Consider the following 19,821-nt stretch of genomic DNA (forward strand, 5'->3'; position numbering starts at 1 on the left):
ACTGTGTGGCTGACAAAAGACAATCAGCTGAAAGGATTAGTGAGGCTTTCTATGCACCTCCCAGCAAGTACCTATGTCACGTTACAGCATGTAAAACTCACCTCCTCATAAGCACATAAGCTCATTTGGGTAATGAGGGTTGGCTTCAACTGGCTTTTTATAGTTGGCAAAAATATATTGTTCACATTGGAGCAGATGCACAGCAAAATAACTGAATAGAGTAAATAATCATAATCAACTACATTTGGCCAATGGTGTTGAGCACACACAAAAAACAACTTTTTGCTGTAGCGTCTCTTGAGATACACAACGGAAAGGAGAAAAAAAAGTTTGATATTAAATTCCAGACAACTATGATGTGATTTTTATTAAACAAGAACAAAAAAAGAAGTATAAAGACTTCATTGTCCTATTAATTTAAAACTCACTAACGGAATCCAATCAGGTGGTTGTTAAAAAAGTCACGTGTTTGTAATTTGCAAGGCTCTCCAGCTTCAAGTGAGAGAGGAGGACGTTTAAAAGGTCGTGACTAAGATTTAATTAATGCGGAGGGGTATCCCACTGATGCCTTAGCATTAAGTGGTGAACAGTTGTACGGTAGCCCCACCCCTCGCCCAAGGTCCGCTGGTATAGGCTACACGATAAAAACACTTGGCTTAAAAATGAACACATTTGACCTACTTTTTACAGTCTTTTTGCACAGAACGACCCAAATGTTTGAGTTGTTCCAAGTAAAGGACCCAGGCTGTTAAGAATTAAAAAAAAAACTTTCAGGGAGTGTTCTTTTAAATAGAAATACTTTTTTTTCCCTCTCAATTATTTTGTATAAATAAAAAAACATTACACAATTTTTGTAGGGTTTGTTTCAGAAAAACAACACAGGACATTGGGTTAATTTAACCCAAGTATTGAAGTAGTCCATTATTGACTGGAAGTGTTTTAAGAGCCTACAGCACATAACCTTAATGATGAGAAGTGGTATGGAAGAGGGTAAGTCAACCATCCATACTTCATGGTTCTGTCATGGTATTTATCATCATTTTGCAAAATATCACAAAAGCAGGTCTGGGTCCACCTGCTTCTGAGTTAAGGTTAAATATGGGCACCTTTAGATATTCTTCCTCCTTTCTCTGGGAGCACTGAAGTATCCTGACCAGCTGTATCTCTGTGTGGTGTGGAGGCTGCAGCGCTACCGACTGGGGTAGTGTGAGGAGGGTAACGAGGACAGCAGAGAAAATAATCGGGACTACACTTCCCTCCATTCAGGACATTGGCCAGAAGCGCTGCCTATCCCATGCTAAAAACATTATCGGGGACCCCTGTGACCCCCATCATGGACTGTTCACTCTGCTAGCCTCTGGGAAGAGGTACTGCAGTGTGCGGTGCAGGACCACCAGGTTCTGCAGTAGTCTAGTCCCCCTGGCCATTAGACTGTTAAATGGTCAATCTAACATATAGTTAACCTAAATCTTAACGGCTGCTAATCTGACTTTTTGCACTACTGGCAGTTCTTTATAGCTTGCCACTCCTTGCACATTTGCTCTCTGCACTATTGTACTTACAGCGTTACTGTTACAGTGTTAATGTTACTGTTTACCTGACTTGTTAACCTGAATGCCCATTTTGCACATCTGGTTAGCTACTCCTCTTGCACTATCGGCACTATGGTAAAATACTATACGTAGCCATAATACAATACAACTTTTACTTATATCTGTACATTCGAGGAAACTGTGCGGGTCAGATGTATCGACATTTCGTTCTGTATACACGTGTACTAGAATGACAATAAAGTAGATCTGAATCTGAATCTGAACTGGTTATTCATATACAAAAACATCCGGCAACATGGTTTTGACTGTTTGGCACATCTCTCTCACAGTTCAGATTCAGGTCCTAGGCTCAATTCCAGCAGCCAGCCTTGTTGAGTTTTCATGTTCTCCCTGAGCCTGAGTGGGTTGTCTCTGGGCACTAAGGTTTCCTTGCACGTCCCAAAAACACACATGTGAAGTATATTGGCATGTCCAAATTGTCCCTAGGTATTGGTGAGTGTGTGAATGGTTGTATAACCATTCTATAAAATACGGTGAAATTGTATAAGTTGATAGGTCTGTTCTAGTACTACATTTAACCCAATTACTACCAACAACAGTTATTTAATTTACTTCATTGGCTGATAGTGAATTTATCACGAGTTTTGATTCAAATTCTAAAGGAAATCGATTGGATAGATAATGGAATATATAAATATATTATTATTATTATTATTAATTTATTTATTTTCCTGAGGAAGGATCAATGACTTTTCTTCTTCCGCGTGTTAGCTTTACATTCAGGTAGCGTGACCGGTAAAACAACCACTGAAGTTGAGCATTCATTGAGGTTTTTATTAAACTATTAAACAGAATATTCCGTGAATGTCAGAACAGAACAAGGCTGTGCGTTCCACCAATGCGCAGACCATATGGCTAACCGCCACTATATACCAGGAGGGTGGCCTACCTGACAAAAACGTACCTTTGGAGGTAGTGGAATAATCCCTACCTCACACCGGCCCTGCCTAAACCAGGTTTGGCAAGTAGTGATAAAACTTAAGGACTTATTGTAATTGTAAACAAAAAACACCATGTGAAACAATGTTGAAACTGAATAACCACTTAATGGACTTATGTACAAAGAAGTTGAGTGATTATGTTGGCATGGAGAGGGATTGGCGCCACCAGGCTGTACTTGCCAAAACACACAACAGGAAATGGAGCCCCAACAACCCTAGTGGTTAAAGGATTCAACTACCCCCACCAAATCACACTTAAATTTATGAATAAACACAAAGTGCATTAGCGCCTTCATGTGGTTAAAAAAAATCATTAATTAAAGAGAAAAACAACATTGAAAAAAAATATATGAATCATCATGTAATTGGCATTTTTTTGAAAACTTAAGGTTATTTAGAGGGACCTGACATAATTGTCTGTTAGTTTGCTGCTAGAGGTGACCTTTTTCCTTCATATTATCCTCTTTTTTATTTCTTTTGCCTTTTTGTCTTTACATTCTTTCATCCCGTTTTCTTTTTTTCTTTTCCTTCTTTTTTTCATAACACGAGGCTTTGAAGGAAAATGAGAAGCAAATGTTGCCGTTTGATCACTTTGAGTGTCTGTAGTTAATATTCGTCCTTGCTCTATGTAGGAAAGTTCTCCTTTTCGATTGCATTACACAATTTAGTGAATGCAGGTGTCAAATATTACACACTGTGCCTTCGATTACAACTAAATGAGTGAAGGAACTATAAATGACTGCAGATATTTTCAAAAGGGATTATAAAACCATAGCTTATTTATGCAGTAACACATTTCAATATTTTGACACTTATCAGTTTTTTTTCCTCTCGGTTCGCTTAAATTCTAGCTTGCGAAGTTTGGTAATTGGCTCGAAATGATTAAAGTACCCACACGAGCTGCAAAATTAGAATAATCCCCCCTCTTCCAAAAGCAACGAGGCAGAGCCGCCATTTCCCCAATATAAAGCGCGCACCCGAGCATTGGCGCTATGCATGCGCGCTCACGAATGTCACTCAGTAACTTGTTAAGGAGAGTTGAATACAGTACGGGTTTCGCTGGGAAGACTGACTCAACAAATTGTCGTCTCTCCGCTTTTCTCAAAGAGGTTCAATTTATTGTCATTATTAACTGAGTGTCTTCGTTAAATACCTAACCGTAAAATACACATTACACATCTGGTTAGCTTAAACTTTAGCTAGCTGAAATTATGTCTCGCCAGTGTCTGAATTCTAGATGCTAACAATAGTAAATGGCCAAATCATCATTATACTAAGCCAACTTTTGTGTTTTGTTATATTTGTTCGTTTTATTTAGCAATACAGTAAATGGCAATGTCAAAGGGTTTAGGTTCATCAAAATACGCCGAGCCCAACCTAATTATGCGATTCCAATGTATTATTTTACGAAAATGTAATTGGGTTGAAGGTATATGTATGGGAAATAAACAACACCTCTGTCTAGTCAAGTGTCCATAAAGTTATTGTACTGGTTTTACAATTATAGAGGCTTTTTTTTGTGATCTTGTTCCAGCCTTTATGTAAGCCAATATCTTCATTGTATTTACTGTATGTGTCACAATGATATTTTAGTGTTTATTGTTCTAAGACAAATGTATAAAAAATGACTTCGGGTAGGGGTTCCCAGGCTGTGGTGTACTTGTTTGTTTTATTTAGCTGGACAGTGAGTGACCATGTCAAAGAGATGTGGTTAATCAAAATACATTGAGCTCTACTTAATTGTAATTCATGCTAATCATATGTAATATTTTACTAAAATTGGATGGGCGAGAAGACATTCATAAAATGATTGAGCAGTAACTAACAGTTCTGTCCAGTATCTTAAATGTAAATATTGTATGTATTACATTTGTATTTTACCGTATATCTGGAATGAAAATCACGTTTAGGTTATATTCACTGTTTTGAAGTTGAAAAGGTGACCTACGTGAAATGTATGGATCAAAGAAAATGTTTTTAGGTGTGGGTCGGGGGTTATTGTAAGATTTCCCAGAGTTAATCATGTGTTTGAGGGGGTGTGTTTGAATTAAAATCAGTGTAGTTTGCATTGGGAGGAGTACTGTGTTTATTCTCGTGTAATGCACATTCGACTTTATCTCGTTATATCAGTGTTTTTATTCACGGTACTATGGACAAAACAGAAATTCACATATAAATGAACGCATAAAAAGACCACTCTTTGTTGTATCTAATAAAACAGACTTTGAAGGACATTAAATAAATCTCATCTCATCTCATTAGCCGTACCGCTTATCCTCATTAGGGTCGCGGGGGGGCTGGAGCCCATCCCAGCCATCTCCAGGCAGTGGGCAGGGGACACCCTGAACTGGTTGCCAACCAATCGCAGGGCACACGGGGACAGACAACCCACTCACTCATTCACACCTAGGGACAATTTGGACCAGCCAATTCACCTGAAATGCATGTTTTTGGAACATGGGAGGAAACCGGAGTGCCCGGAGGAAACCCACGCAAGCACGGGGAGAACATACAAACTCCGCACAGGAAGTCTGGAGCTGGATTTGAACCCACGACAGGTTCCCATGACATGAACTGTGCCGCACAAGCGCTAACCACTGCGCCGCCGTGCTGCCCTCATTAAATAAATTGTACAGTACATTTTATGTTGTCATTGTGTTAAAAGTTAATAAATTATTTGAATCATGGCCGTGTATATTCAACAACATTTGTCAGTTCAGTTAGAGCTGAGAAAAAGTCAAACAAAACTCTATACCAATTTTTAATCCCAAATTAGGTTACACACAAAATGAATCCGGTATTGCCTCCACAGCCTAACCTTGTGAAACCCTGACCCAATTTTAATGCTTGGTTTATCAGATAAAAAAATGTAACTTGTAAAGTCTCTTCACAGAGTTCCTCTCATTACCACACCACACGAGCTTTCGTTTGGAGTGAGCCAGGCGGAGTAACATGATTAAACGAAAAGCCCATTGTTGCCAAACCCCCAGCAGCTGTGGCTTTATCCCCAGAAAGCCTTCCCTCCAGGCCAGGAACAACCAGGAAGAAGCGTTTTCACCTGAGGAGAGCCACTGCAGAAAGGGGATGCATTGTATTCGCAGGCCTCAACCAATAACTATGGTCATTATGAAAGAGGAAATCACCTCATACTTCAAACTTTTTGGTGAGAGAAATTTACATCTATTGTTTGCCCATACTCATAATTTATCATTACGCGCTTCATTTCAGATGATTATCTAATCCATGACTTCCTGTTGATGGACTCATGCTGTCGATTGACAGACAAGGTAAAGATTAAACAGAAAAAATACTGTTTCTAGTGAAATACCCTCATTATTGTGCATACGCATGTCTTTTTACATCTTATTTGCAGTATCTTCTGGCCATGGTTTTTGTCTACTTTAAAAGATCACATTTGGTCATTGCAGAATACACTAAGAAGAATTTCTTCATTGCATTGTAAGTTCCAGTGAAGTTTCTTACGTCTACCGACACAACACATCAGTGATTACTTACTTTTGATGTGTTAAAACATTGTTCTTTGAAAAGACTCAACACTTCCAAGTAGGGATTCACTGATTTTTCAGGCGCTGGAAATGATCCAAAAGCACTTTTAGTTCAAGCCAATTTAAATAATAAAACTTGTGCTTTCAAGAAAATATTTATTTTCTGGCGAAAATGATCTACAATCTGCTAGATATGACAGTTTTGTTTGTTTTAAGTATAAATGTTATTTTTACAAAGATGAAAAAAAACATTTATTGAATATGCTTTTTTCTGCTAATGGGATAAGACGGCTTTTTTGCAGTGTAATAATAAACAAACTATGTCACAATCTCATCACTATTTAATGATTTGTTAGAAAGCCAGAACCCCCACAATCTTATTTTCTCACATTAGGTATCTCGCCAACACCATGGAGGAGGAAGTAGAGGAGATCAAATATGAGATTTTTCCTTGGGCACTAGGGAAATACTGGAGGAAGAAGTATAAACAATTCCTCAAGCAGAGGGACAAGCTTTGGGTGCGGACTGGCTTTAGAGCGGCTGTCAGCAGACGCTGCTGTGAAGAGGTAAACAAACAGAATTCAACGTTCCGTCTGAAGTCTTATATTTGTTGTCATTCCATCATCTTGAGCCAGTGTTGGGCGCATTACTAAATAAGTTATAAGTTACAGTTACTATTGACTTAAAAAGTAATTGCCTTACCCCCAGATTACGGACACGCAAAAGTAGTGCCTTACTCTAATAAAGTAACTATCGAGATACAAATGACAAGTTCTGTAAAAATAGCCACATAAAAAATAGATAGAAATCACGTGTGCACAAAACCTTGGAATCAATGAACCCTTCATATTCTTTGCCCTTGGCAATCTCGAGGGCTTGCAAATGAACATTTAACCGAGCCACTCCATATTCATGTTGTCTCTGGGCCTCAAACCACTTAAGAATCTATATTTTCTGCTTGATGTCCAATAATTCTTTTTTTCCCCTCCAGGCATGGTGTATCGCAAAACTAACTTGAAAGTAAAAAGACCAAAATTCAGCACTCTTTACTGTAAATTGTGTTCACATTTGCCATAGAAATAGTTGTTCCTGTATAAGCCAAACCCTCCCCTCGCACTACCTGCCCTTCACGCTTATAAACTGACCCCTGATTTTAGTATTCTTTTATAGTTGTATATACAGCTTTGATGTCAGTGTATACCGTGGGAAGAAAATCGGGAGGGATAAATTCCGCTAACTCATACTCTGTGCTTGAGATGTAGCCACTGTAACTGTACTCAGTTGTATTTTGTAGATACATACCGTTGTGGTCAAAAGTTTATATACACTGGCTGACTTCCCTGAGTTGTTCCAAGTCAATGATTCGCTTTTTCAGATCCATGCCAAGCTCCTTTGACTCTCCCATTGTAGCGTTTATAAGCGTTTGGATCCAATGAACCCGATTTTAAATGGCCTCAGAGAAGTCACTAGCCGTAGTCACTCATAATCACTCACAAGAAGTTAAGAGGCCATGGTGTGAAGCCCATTTCACTGACACAACTTTCTAAGTCACCAAAGTTGCTAATTTGTGTTACTTTATTTATATTTTTGACCCAGCAGATTTGATCACTTTTTCTGTTAACCCATAATAAAGTCATGAAAGAACCAAACCTCATGAAAGTTCTTTGGTCACAAAAAACAATCTGTTCCAATCACTCCCAGAGAAAACTCTTTTAATAGTTGTAGCAATAACTGGAAACTCAAGAGCCATGACATTTTGTTCTTCACAAGTGTACGTAAACTTTTGACCACAACTGTACATCCAGCCCACTTTCTCAAGGTGATTAGTGATGCGTAGTTGGTGGATTGAGGATTGTATGTTCATTCGTCAAGATATAGATTAAAAGACATTATATTCCACAAACTGCTTTTAAGAGTTAGTGGTGTTATAAACCATGTTGTAATGACCGGCAAGTTACAAAATGTTATTAATAACACGTTACAGTACTCATTACAGAAAAGAGTAATTGCGGTCTAGGAACGCATTCCTTTTTATCACATTACTCCCAACAATACCTATGACAAGCCATTTTTACAAAAGATTTAAGTTTCAGCAAAGTTTCCTTTTGCTCTCATGCCTAGTTTTGATGAGTTTCTGTACTGATAGGTGATGGCTATAATGCCATTGCATTCTGTGTGGAAACGAGAGCGCTCGGAGCAACACAGTGGCGCTCAAAGGCATGAAGACCACAGAGAAAGAGGCTGGTTTCCCCGTGGGCCTACAGCATCTCCAGTGCCTTGTACCCGCTGTAACCGCAGAAGCACATTCAATAAGAGATTGCGTCGCTCTTCTACATCCAGAAGCTCTGATGTTTTAAGCTGCAACACAAATCTGGCTCTGAGTTTGGAGAAAACCCCACAGAAGGCAACTACCTTGGGGAGAAATGAGAACAGTGACGAAATTCAGTTTTCTTCTGGCTTTTTTGTACCTGGTATGTAGCCTAAGAGGATGTAATCATGTTTTCATATCTCTTTTGCTACCTTTCTCAACTGTGTTGACCTTTTCTGCTCGTTGGTCTGCGCGTCAATGATCTTGCGGTCTGAGTTATGCGGATACGTAAAACAGCTTGACGAACCTCCATGGTGTATGTTCAAATCTTTTATTTTCAATTTTCTGTAAGAGCCGTTCATCTCAACAAAACGCTCTGGACCCACAAAAGGTACAGGAAGATTCTTTCTATCGCACACAAAGTTGAACTCCTCAACTCTCTAAACTTACTCTGGAGCCTAATGTGGGTCTTTGGTGCTCCCTAGTGGCTCCCTGACGCTTTTCAAAAATGTTTGTTAAAGGAAAAATATAAGGTTTCTGTAGAACAAAACAGGACGCATTCTTAACGTTAAATATACATTGTGTGTTTTCTTTTTTTAAAAAAAGGTTATATAAGGCTTTTCATTATTCGTGGCTCCATCTGGTCCAATATTTTTGGGGTTGCCTGGTGGAAGGTAAACTCAGTTTTCCAGCAAACACATGATGGCATCAAAGTATCATGTAAAGTGGATCGATCTTAATATAGCTGTGCAATAAAATGGCAAGATTGTTTAAAGTTATAATTTTGTAGTTCAAAGATTATTTGTTAAAAAAATGTTTATTAAGTCAGTAGTTTTTATCTGTAAAACAAACACTTGAGCCTGTAAATTGCGTTTGTTCTGCGTATAAGTAATAAGTAGATTAATAAAAGTTTCTGATTTGCGGGTTTTGACTTTCGCAGGACGTTTTTGGAACGCCCATGTGAAAAACGAGGAATTGCTGTAGTTTTTTTTTATCCCTGTAGAGCAAGAACAGGCTTATTAAATGCACTCAAAACAGCATATAATAATACTATGGGCGGTTTTTGTGAGGTACATTCAGTGGTCAAGTGCAAAGTCCGTAACAAAAGAGCTTTCCAAGTCTCAACTGCTTAAGTTTAAACGTTTTTAGAAACTGATACTTGTAGTTGTTAACGTTTTAACAAGTGAGGTTTAGTCTTTGGAGTGCATGCGTTTTATTTCAAATCTGTTTGTCAGGTACAGTCTGGCATAACGCTCAAGCTCTCTTTTATAGCAAAATATCCGCGTATAAAATGTCCAATGCATGTCATCAAAACTGTATTAGCTTGAGTGTTACTTGAATCTTACTGAGGCAACTCAGACGCTGATTCCGTTTTGTTCTATATGCAAGGTCTGCTTTGCAAGTTATGTTTTTTTCGCCGTATCTAGACTAAATGCTAAAAGATTTGGTACGTGTACTTGCAGTTGATGCCTTCATTTCTGTATGTGAGCGCTCCAGACAGCGACGAAATTGCACATGAGGCACTCAGCAGAGATTCTAATTGTGTAAGAGGCCCCACTCTGTTGGAAAATACGTGTGTGGCAATAGTCAACAACAGGGTTTATTGTCGACTATTTCCATTTTTGTGGAGATCATCGACTAATTGGTGCACCCCTAGTTGCCATGCTGCATATATTGTTTTACTGCAATCTCAATACCGGTCCCGATTCTGTCTCCTCATACTGCCAAACCTCTATCCAATGTGTATTAAAGAAAATGCTGCAATCTGTTTTTATAACATGACCTATTGGTTAACCATTTCCTATCCTTTCTAGCTGGAAATTGCTCTTCAGACAACCATGCACGACTATTCCATGGACTGGATCAATAAATAGTTCTGAATCTCATCACATCAACATGGTTCTGGGTACGCATTTCAACTACCCAAAAACTGATCCACCAAATCCTCATTGTTTTCTAAAAACCTATTTATTCTAAATAGTTTTGGGGGTGTTTTAAGATGTGCTATTTATTTTAATTTATTTGCACAAACATGAATCAACTTACTATATTAATTAATAATAAATGTATTGAATTTCTTGCAATGAATGTTTGAGTTGTGATATATACACAGATGTCTGTTTTAAATTGTCAATAAAGACAATCTGAAAATCTTTATTATTGATTAGATTAATTTGTTTGTCGAGATTTAAAGGGGAATTCCAACTTGTGAAAAAGGTAGCAGGATAGGTTACATGTATGAGTTACAAATGTATAACAATGTACAATCTAATGGTTATCGTTTTGTTTTTTCTCTTTCAAGCTTGTGTCTCTTAAAATTCATTGTATTTATTCTACCAATTACACAAATCTAGATTGATATAAGATAAATTATACCAAGATCTCTTAGTTTGTTTCTTTATTTTACACACATCATTCCATTCTTAAATAGAAACAAAACATGGTTCACAAACATTTCTTCTCCAGGCGGATTGGCTACCTGACAAACTTCCTAAGTTTCACCAGGAATGCTGAAAATATAAAAAGGATGTTTAATACAAATAATAAATAAAACAATGAAATCCTTATGAAATATTCTAACCTGTGTGGCTCAACTGTATTGGCTGAGGTCTGGCAATGTATGGGATTCTCCCTAATTCTGGATGCTCTTCTGGAACTGAATGCAGGTCATACAATTTCAACTAAGATTTCACAAGATGTTAACACATGGAAAAATAAATCACCTTTTTCCCGCTCTTCAGGCATTGGGGTCTCTGTTTCCTTTGGGGTATCATTAGTGGTCTGCACTCTTGAGAGATACTGCCCTTTTTTACGAAAGGCAGGAGTTACAAGCCAGTCCCGGATGGGGACCTCAAGGATGCGTTCGCACAGCAATGGGAGCGCTGAGCATCGGATGCCTTCCAGCAAGTCTATCGTTTGTGTTATACTGAGGTGGGAAAGAAAATAATAAAGTAATAATTAAGGCTGGGAAAAATGTCCCGTTAACAATTTGCGTTATAATTTTCAATTTAACACGTGAAAATATATTAACATAACGATTAAAATGTCGCCCTGGGCACACCCCTGGGTGTCGAGTCGTGTTCCAACAAACGAAGAAGAGTCTCTTTCATTTCCTGAGGCTAACGTGACGTAGTATGCTAGCGATGGAAAGGAGAAAGGAAACACGTTTAGACGGACAGTTTTGCTTTAAAACAAGGCGAAAGTGATATGAATGTGTTGCAAAGCTGAATTTAACTACCATTGGAGCACTTCTTCCCTGATGCATCACTTGAAAGCTAAGCACCCTGATGCGGTGGTACAGTCAGACAGCGGACCTCATCAAACAACATTGGAACCGTTCAGTGCAAGAGATGAGTGTTCTACAATGTTTACATAAGGTACTTGAATATTTTGTTTAAGGAAGATTTGTCTTTGACACCACAAGCTTTATGCACTTTTCATTTACTTGGTAAGATTTTTTTGTCAAAATATTCTCAACAGCTTTACAGCAAATTTACAGTTAAACAGTGTAGACACAAAGCACTTAAATATCTTTGTTATGAAAGCTATCTTTGGCATTAGTCTGTATGCACGCGTACTGTACTGTACTTGGTATAGGCCTATACCATTTGTCATAATAAATGTAATTTTACTTTTCTATGCACATTTTTTCACATTTATTGCCATTTGTTAAATCTGGATTTAATTAATCGTGATTAATTTATTTCAAAACAGATTAGTTAATTTATTCTAATTGACTCCCGGCCCTAGTAACAATACAAGTAAGCAATTTGGAAAGCCCATTTGTGCATATGTAGACAGTTTAAAACTACAATTGATGAGGTACTCAAGCACCCACACACATCCCCAGAAAATGCATTACTGTATGTCAAAGCAACAAATTGTCAATACAATGGTATGAAAATGTATCTGAACATTTTGGAAATTCTAATTTCTGTATTAAATCACCTTCAAATGTGGTCTGATCTGTCAAAATCACACAGATGTAAAAGTGCTTTAACTAAAACCACCAGAACATTAATTGCTTTACACATTGTCGTGAGGATAGCGTGCAATGACACAAGGGGGAGGAAAAAGTATTATAACCTTCTGCTTAAGGAGACTTAAAAAGTTATTGAATCCCTTTTTAAGTTTAACAGCAGTTGGCATCATCACTTTGGTGCATCACCTCCCCCTATCATCACAGAATCCCATCTGTTACACTGCTCAATTCTATTAAAACTGTCTCGTACTTTTCAAAAATTGCAAAAAAATATTTAATTGAGGTCTATTATTTGCGTCCAAAATCCTTTCACTGACATTTCCTTTATTCCTTTTTCTACCTGCCCCTTTTCATCTTTTCCCTCTGCATGTCGTGCCCATGCATTCCATTATTACGCGCTCCACTGATTCTTCCTTCAGTTACTTTTTGCACAATCCAGTTTTATGTTTCCTTATCACTTTTAACGTTGGGATCAAGGCACTGTAACTGCAGTCTCATCCATACAGTCACCACTTTTGTTATTGTCAACCCTTGCTATCCTAACATTTTGCTGAATTGTATATACAGTGCATTCGGAAAGTATTCACAGCGCTTCACTTTTTCCACATTTTGTTATGTTACAGCCTCATTCCAAATTGTATTAATTTAATCTCTTATCTCAAAATTCTACACAAAATACTCCATTATGACAATGTGAAAAAGTTTTTTTTTTTTTTACTTTTTTTGAATTTATTAAAAATAGAAAACTAAGAAATCACATTTACATAAGTATTCACAGCCTTTGCCATGAAGCTCAAAATTGAGCTCAGGTGCATCTTTTTTTCACTGATCATCCTTGAGATCTTTCTACAGCTTAATTGGAGTCCACCTGCAGTAAATTCAGTTGATTGGACATTATTTGGAAAGGCACACACCTGTCTATATAAGGTCGCACAGTTGAGTGTGCATGTCAGAGCACAAACACCAAGCATGAAGTCAAAACAACTGTCTGTAGACCTGCGAGACAGGATTGTCTTGAGGCACAAATCTGGGGAAGGATACAGAAAAATGTCTGCTGCTTTGAAAGTCCCAATGAGCACAGTGGCATCTCATCTTATCTCATCAGCCGTACCGCTTATCCTCATTAGGGTCGCGGGGGGGCTGGAGCCCATCCCAGCCATCTCCGGGCAGTGGGCGGGGGACACCCTGAACTGGTTGCCAGCCAATCGCAGGGCACACAGGGACAGACAACTCATTCGCTCATTCACACTTAGGGACAATTTGGACCGGCCAATTCACCTGAAATGCATGTTTTTGGAACGTGGGAGGAAACCGGAGTGCCCGGAGGAAACCCACGCAAGCACGGGGAGAACATACAAACTCCGCACAGGAAGTCTGGAGCTGGATTTGAACCCACGACAGGTTCCCATGACATGAACTGTGCCGCACACAAGCGCTAACCACTGCGCCGCCGTGCTGCCTACAGTGGCATCCATTATTCGTAAATGGAAGACATTTGGAACCACCAGGACTCTTCCTAGAGCTGGCCGGCCTTCTAAACTGAGCGATCGGGGAAGAAGGGCTTTAGTCAGGGAGGTGACCAAGAACCCGATGGTCACTCTGTCAGAGCTCCAGCGTTCCTCTGTGGAGAGAGGAGAGCCTTCCAGAAGGACAACCATCTCTGCAGCAATCCACCAATCAGGCCTGTATGGTAGAGTGGCCAGACGAAAGCCACTCCTTAGTAAAAGGAACATGGATGCCTGTCTGGAATGTGCCAAAAAGTACCTGAATGACTCTCAGACCATGAGAAACAAAATTCTCTGGTCTGATGAGACAAAGATTGAACTCTTTGGTGTGAATGCCAGGCGCCATGTTTGGAGGAAACCTTAGGCGTGTTCAGGAGAGTGATCAGACATGTAGTCTCTTGATAATCGCTTGCCGCGCACTGCTGAACGTTTTGTAATCGCTCACTGTGATTGCCTTACTGATCCAAAATGGCCGACGACAGTACAATGGATTTCGTTCTACAGCTTGCTTTGAGCGAGTTGGCTGATATGAGCGACAGTTCGCATATTGACACAGTTAAGGTTATCCTAAACGCAGTGGAAGGGTCATACCTGTCTTGCATTGTTCACAAACATTACCAGGCAATGTAAGACGATATATTACATCGCCAACAGCACTCGTCAGGGTGAGATCCTCCATCTTCTGCACTGTCGACGCCATGTTGGAAATCAAAGTAAGCGGTCTTTCTCCCGTGATTACTCGGGCACGCGAGCGCTCAATAATCACTGGCCGTTCAGAAGCTAGCGATAGCTCGCGATAGCAATCACTCACTCTCCTGAACACGCCTCAGGCACCGCTCATCACCAGGCCAATACCATCCCTACAGTGCAGTATGGTGGTGGCAGCATCATGCTGTGGGGATGTTTTTCAGCAGCAGGAACTGGCAGACTAGTCAGGATAGAAGGAAAAATGAATGCAGCAATATATAGAGATATCCTGGATGAAAACCTGCTCCAGAGCGCTCTTGACCTCAGGCTGGGATCATACTCAAAAAGACTTGAGGTTGTATTTGCTGCCAAAGGTGGATCAACAAAGTATTAAGCAAAGGCTGTGAATACTTATGTAAATGTGATTTCTTAGTTTTCTATTTTTAATAAATTCAAAAAAAGTTAAAAAAAAAAAAAACTTTTTCACATTGTCATAATGGAGTATTTTGTGTAGAATTTTGAGATAAGAGATTAAATTAATACAATTTGGAATGAGGCTGTTATATAACAAAATGTGGAAAAAGTGAAGCGCTGTGAATACTTTCCGGATGCACTGTAGGTGTCACTCTCTGCTCTTCCATTTACTCATGTTCTGTCAATTATGATAAATGCTTCCTTTAATTACACTTTAAGTTTCTTCACTACTAAGACTTAGGCTGAGTCCCATTCTTCGCACTTTCACTCGCTATGTGCCCTAGTCACTCGGTTTGCGCGTTCACGTGAAAATGGGGTGTGTCCCGATACTCTCAAGACCGAGGCAGAAGTGCCCTCAAACCATGTCGTAGCCACTTCAAGACCGAGGGGGCTCTCGACCTCCCTTGGCAGCGAAGTGACTACCCAGAAGGCTTTGCGAATTCTCAATATCAACAAACATGCCCGGAAAGGAACCGCACAAATGTAAGTAGTTTTCCACAACCACGCATGTATTTGCAACAAAATGTATTGAGATATCTTAGTTGGACGTAAATGCAATAGAAAATCGTATTTTCGCGTTAAAACATGAACATTGCAAAATCGCTACTTTACGAAGTGCACAAATCTACCAAGGGAGCTGCCAAAAAATAATCTTCACGCTACAAACTCTAAAGTAGGATAACTGCAGAAAATCACGGTTCAGCCCATCCCTGTTTGTATCTTAAACGAGTCGTGCTTTTACATGTACATGGCCAGTCGCTAAAGGAGCATAGTCAGAATAACGTTCTGGACATACGCGCTTGTTTACTGCACACAATTTCGGGTGTCGTGTTTTATTTACAATATGATTATTTCATGTGAGATCAGAATGCATTAGTTTTCATCATGCATTATGAGTAATGTCTCCGAATTTCACGTGGAAATACAGTTGAAACAAATTACTATCACACAGTCCACTGCCTTCTCTGTAAACACATATTAAGTAAACTAATTACCTTTTCAAAATGTTGTCCAAATGTGGAGACAATTCTAAAGCATATGTGATGCTGGCCAATAGAAGGCTCTTACAGCCATAAGAATAACATGTCAATTTTGTGTATCTATTCACTATCAAATAATTATCCAGAACACATCCTATAATTTCTCACATCAACTTGTTGAGCATCCTATACACAGTTGTTTTTGTGCAATACACAAGCATTAAGTAATTCTTGTTTTTTCCACCCAACCTAAAGGCCAATGTAGAACGTCCCGTGGAAGAGCTGGCCACCATCACAGCTACCACGCCATCCACACCGACGGGCACGTCGTTGGCATCTTCTAATCCGGCGCCAAACCCCAAATCACCCAGAAAAAAAAGGAAGCACGATACACTCCTTGACTTTTTGAAAGCGGAGTCTGCCGGAGTGAGGAAAAGGCTCGAGGAAACTGTGGCCAAAACTGAGCGGTTCCCGTCCTTTTTGGGAAGCTCGTGGACAAATTTCCAGAACAGTGACATCCCTGCAATGTTTCCCTTTGTTTTATAAAAGGAAAATATTTTATTTTATTAAGAACTCAATGAAGTTCCAGTTTGTGTTTTCCAGCTTTATGGAAGTATTGGTATATTTTTGTTACAATTTGTGACATATTATTTATTTACTATTATGTATTTCGGCCCAATGTGATTTTGTTTTTCTGAAAGTAAACTATTATTTAAACTGGAGTGATTTGTAGTTGTTTTCTGTCCAACAGTCACATAGTTCACACACAGTATCTCACATCATTATGAAATAAACCACCAAGGTGTTACTCAAAATAAAGATGTTTATTGAATAGTAATGCAGAAAAGCACGGAATGCAAATGTGGGTCTGACTTCCAAAGCCTAAAACATGGCTTTTGGGCAATTTATTCCATATTAACTGTGGACAATTCTGTGTATCGTGGACCTGGGAACCCTGAAGACCCGTGACACCACACGGTAGGACAGACCGTGGGCCAGCCAGTATAGGCCCTCCAGCCATGGCCCTGTTCCCTCTTTAGCAGCTCCTGCAGGGCCCACATGACCTTCTTGCTCAACCTTAAGTCCTGAATGAGTTTTGACTTCACATCGAACCATAAGCACAGGATGGGAACATTCCTGTCCAACCTGTCCACGCTTATGGGACAGCCACTCTGGAACACAATAGATAACAGACAATTTAGACATAAATGTGGGCATAGATGATGTAAGCATCATGAAAACATGTTGAAATGAGCTTTTTTATATCCAATGACAACTCTTTTGAATTAAATTCCTTATGAACCAAGGTTTTTGGGTCGTACAGGGAAGTTTGGTGACGATATTATGTCAGCTTAAGGGTCAGGTGGACTGTTCTTGTGTTTGTTTACTTTTCATCATGTCACACACTAAAGACCCCTACTATATGTCATAAAATGGCATTAAGATACTAATAAGTAGATTGCCATTTATGTCTACACAAACATAAGGTATTATGTGAACGTGCATTGTATGTTAACTTTTACTGTATTTGACCGAACGGGTCATTTTTTTAATGAGTGTACGTACCTTGTAAAGATGAATCAGCACTACATAGCGCCGAAGCTGTCTTCAGTAGAGCACATTTCTCCTCCGTTTATTGGAGACACGGAAAAGATGATGAGCTTTCAGGCAATCGGTAATAACACAGCAGTAGCGGGCATTTTTAACATTGCACGAACTCTCCAACTGACACACTACAAGTTGAGACTCGAGTTGTTTACATGTGACGTAGACCAATACGTCACTGAGGTCTACAGCCAATTAATATTACCGCCATCTCCTGGACAGGGGTGGAACCTTGCAAGTCTTGTCCAAACCTTTTCCGCTTTGCACTTCACTCGCGGAGGGCACTCCTCTTCGAGGGACCTCACTGGAGGGTCCTCAGGGCCGAGTGAGAGAAATGGGATTGGGCCTTACTTGGATTATAACCTTATTAGCTCTCAGTGACCTTTTTGTCAATTTCTCTGCCCACTCATTACCCCGCAGCCCTGCATATGCTGGGAAGCGATTGAATCCGAATGTAACTAAACGATTCAGGTTAGGTATGTGACTAATTACTGATGAGAGGCAAAAAGACACTTGCACACTCCACAGTTTTGGCAACATGTGTGGTCGACTTTTGAAACCATGGTTTAATTATTTTTGAGAAACACACAACATAATGTGTGGAGGAAAAATAGAACAGCTCACCATCATCAACACATCATCCCCATCATGTACCATGTGAAGGACACATCGTGGTTTGGGGCCATTTTAGTGGACTCAAAGCCCGGACAATTTACAATGAATAATGGAAAAATTTATTCCAAAGGTTATCAGCATGTATTGCAGGAAAGCCTGACACTGTCAGCCAGAGGGTTGAGGCTAAAAAGAGGATGGACGCTGCAACAATACAATGATCCAAAACACAGAAGTCAATATGCAGAATCACACCCCATTTTGAAGCTTTAGCATGATCTCAACACAGCGCTTCATGCTGGACATCTCAGAAATCTAATTGAACAAGGGCAGTTTTTTAAAGAAGAATGGGCCAAGATTAGCCTTGATTGATGTTCCAGACTGATCTGCAGCTATGGTGGGGGCCAATTTAAGTTACCGTTGTCAAAGGGGAGGACAAAGTATTGAATATGATGATTCCATACCTGTCAACCTCCACGGCTCCATGCCCTTACAAACTGTCGTATTTTCCCTTACAAAATAATCCTACACCATTTTTTTTTTCAAACGTGTTTATTCATGTAGTTTAACATGTTATATTGTACATGTGTTTTGTTATATCATATATATTATTAATTAACATTTTGTTGTGAGATACTGAGTTGCTCCACATTAATGAGGTTTATTATTAAAAAAAAGTTTAAAGATTAAGTAGCTTGGACGATCACTGTAGAAGGGAAAAAATACATGCAAATATAATTAAGTAGAATAATACATATTCTTATTCAAATTATGAATTCATTTTCTGCATTCAATTATTGTTGGTAATATACTGATTAAAGGGATAACCACAAACCTGTCTTTTTTCATTTTATACTTCCTTTTTTTCTTAACTTCTTTATACAACATAATAATTCGTAATAATATGCATCAAAGCAAGTGAGCCGTTTGAGAGCCGGCTCTCTTTAATGAGTTGAGACAAAAAAGGCTCTCTAAAAAGAGACGGACTTCCTTTCACTACATCAAATCGCTCGCTTTGTTTGCAACGAAGAAAAAAAAACGATACCAAGATAGAGGCTTCCTTGGCGAACTAGTTTTACTTGATTGATTTGCCGTTTCGTGATAGTTGGTGTATACCGGATGGTACCCATAATTGACAAATTTGCGTTTTTCCGTACAGATTTTCTCGTACGTCGCACACGTCTTAAAATGCATAATAAACGTACTTTGTACGGCAAAACCGTACAGGTTGACAGGTATGTGATTCAGTCCCTCATTCATTCTTAAAATATGAACCTATAAATGTTTAGGGTGGTTTGAGTTAAAGTTGACACTTTTTTTTAAACCGTGTGAATCTGACAAAGATCTGATCACATTTGACTGTGATATTATGCAAAAATGTGAGATTTTCCAAAAGCTACAGATACCTTTGTTGTAAACTGTTTTTAAATTTCCCTGTCATTATCTCACACTTTTATGAGGCTTTAATTACTCACTTGGCAAGGTAGACAGCACAAACAGATCCAGGGTGAAGATGTGGAATCACAGTGGGCAAAACACCTTCCGGGTTGATTAGATCAAGAGCCACCTACAACAGAAACAATCCAATTTTTAAATCACATGCTGTTA

At 39.1% G+C, this 19,821-nt stretch overlaps 2 protein-coding genes and 1 long non-coding RNA gene across 6 annotated transcripts in view; 2 read left to right on the top strand and 1 right to left on the bottom strand.

Moving 5' to 3' along the window:
* Nucleotides 1-3,523: 3,523 nt before the first annotated feature.
* On the top strand, nt 3,524-10,525 carry spdya (speedy/RINGO cell cycle regulator family member A). Of its 3 annotated transcripts, none has more exons than XM_088353707.1 (7): nt 3,524-3,663; nt 5,448-5,717; nt 5,783-5,841; nt 5,928-6,013; nt 6,455-6,626; nt 8,207-8,531; nt 10,183-10,525. In XM_088353707.1, the coding sequence occupies exons 2-7, from the start codon at nt 5,507-5,509 to the stop codon at nt 10,236-10,238; spliced, it is 909 nt and encodes a 302-aa protein (XP_088209833.1). In that variant the 5' UTR covers nt 3,524-3,663; nt 5,448-5,506; the 3' UTR covers nt 10,239-10,525. The 3 variants fall into 3 exon arrangements, with proteins under 3 accessions (XP_088209833.1, XP_088209835.1, XP_088209834.1); XM_088353709.1 differs by having other exon boundaries at nt 3,570-3,663; nt 5,566-5,717; XM_088353708.1 differs by having other exon boundaries at nt 3,582-3,663; nt 5,437-5,717.
* A 226-nt stretch (nt 10,526-10,751) lies between these two features.
* trmt61b (tRNA methyltransferase 61B) overlaps nt 10,752-19,821 on the bottom strand; it is a 29,383-nt gene continuing 20,313 nt past the window's right edge. For both annotated transcript variants that reach the window (XM_088353706.1, XM_088353705.1), the window contains 4 exons: nt 19,689-19,780; nt 11,092-11,294; nt 10,950-11,024; nt 10,752-10,878 (listed from right to left, as the gene is read on the bottom strand). In XM_088353706.1, the coding sequence (XP_088209832.1) occupies nt 10,844-10,878; nt 10,950-11,024; nt 11,092-11,294; nt 19,689-19,780 (405 nt within the window). In that variant the 3' untranslated portion in view covers nt 10,752-10,843. The remainder of the gene's footprint in view (nt 10,879-10,949; nt 11,025-11,091; nt 11,295-19,688; nt 19,781-19,821) is intronic.
* On the top strand, nt 15,252-16,718 carry LOC148351368 (uncharacterized). Its single transcript, XR_015852899.1, has 2 exons — nt 15,252-15,499; nt 16,252-16,718. It is a non-coding gene; the product is annotated as an uncharacterized LOC148351368 (long non-coding RNA).

This window comes from Urocampus carinirostris, chromosome 15 (genome assembly GCF_059441175.1).
Source record: "Urocampus carinirostris isolate Australia breed hairy pipefish chromosome 15, RoL_Ucar_1.0, whole genome shotgun sequence".
NCBI classification, from domain to species: domain Eukaryota; kingdom Metazoa; phylum Chordata; class Actinopteri; order Syngnathiformes; family Syngnathidae; genus Urocampus; species Urocampus carinirostris.

Bases quoted from the DNA above. Each gene is read 5' to 3' on its own strand.
- spdya (XM_088353707.1), top strand. From the start codon at position 5,507: ATGATTAAACGAAAAGCCCATTGTTGCCAAACCCCCAGCAGCTGTGGC. The intron at 6,014-6,454 runs GTAAGTTCCAGT...TTCTCACATTAG, and splicing joins AAGAATTTCTTCATTGCATT to GTATCTCGCCAACACCATGG. The intron at 8,532-10,182 runs GTATGTAGCCTA...TATCCTTTCTAG, and splicing joins TTCTGGCTTTTTTGTACCTG to CTGGAAATTGCTCTTCAGAC.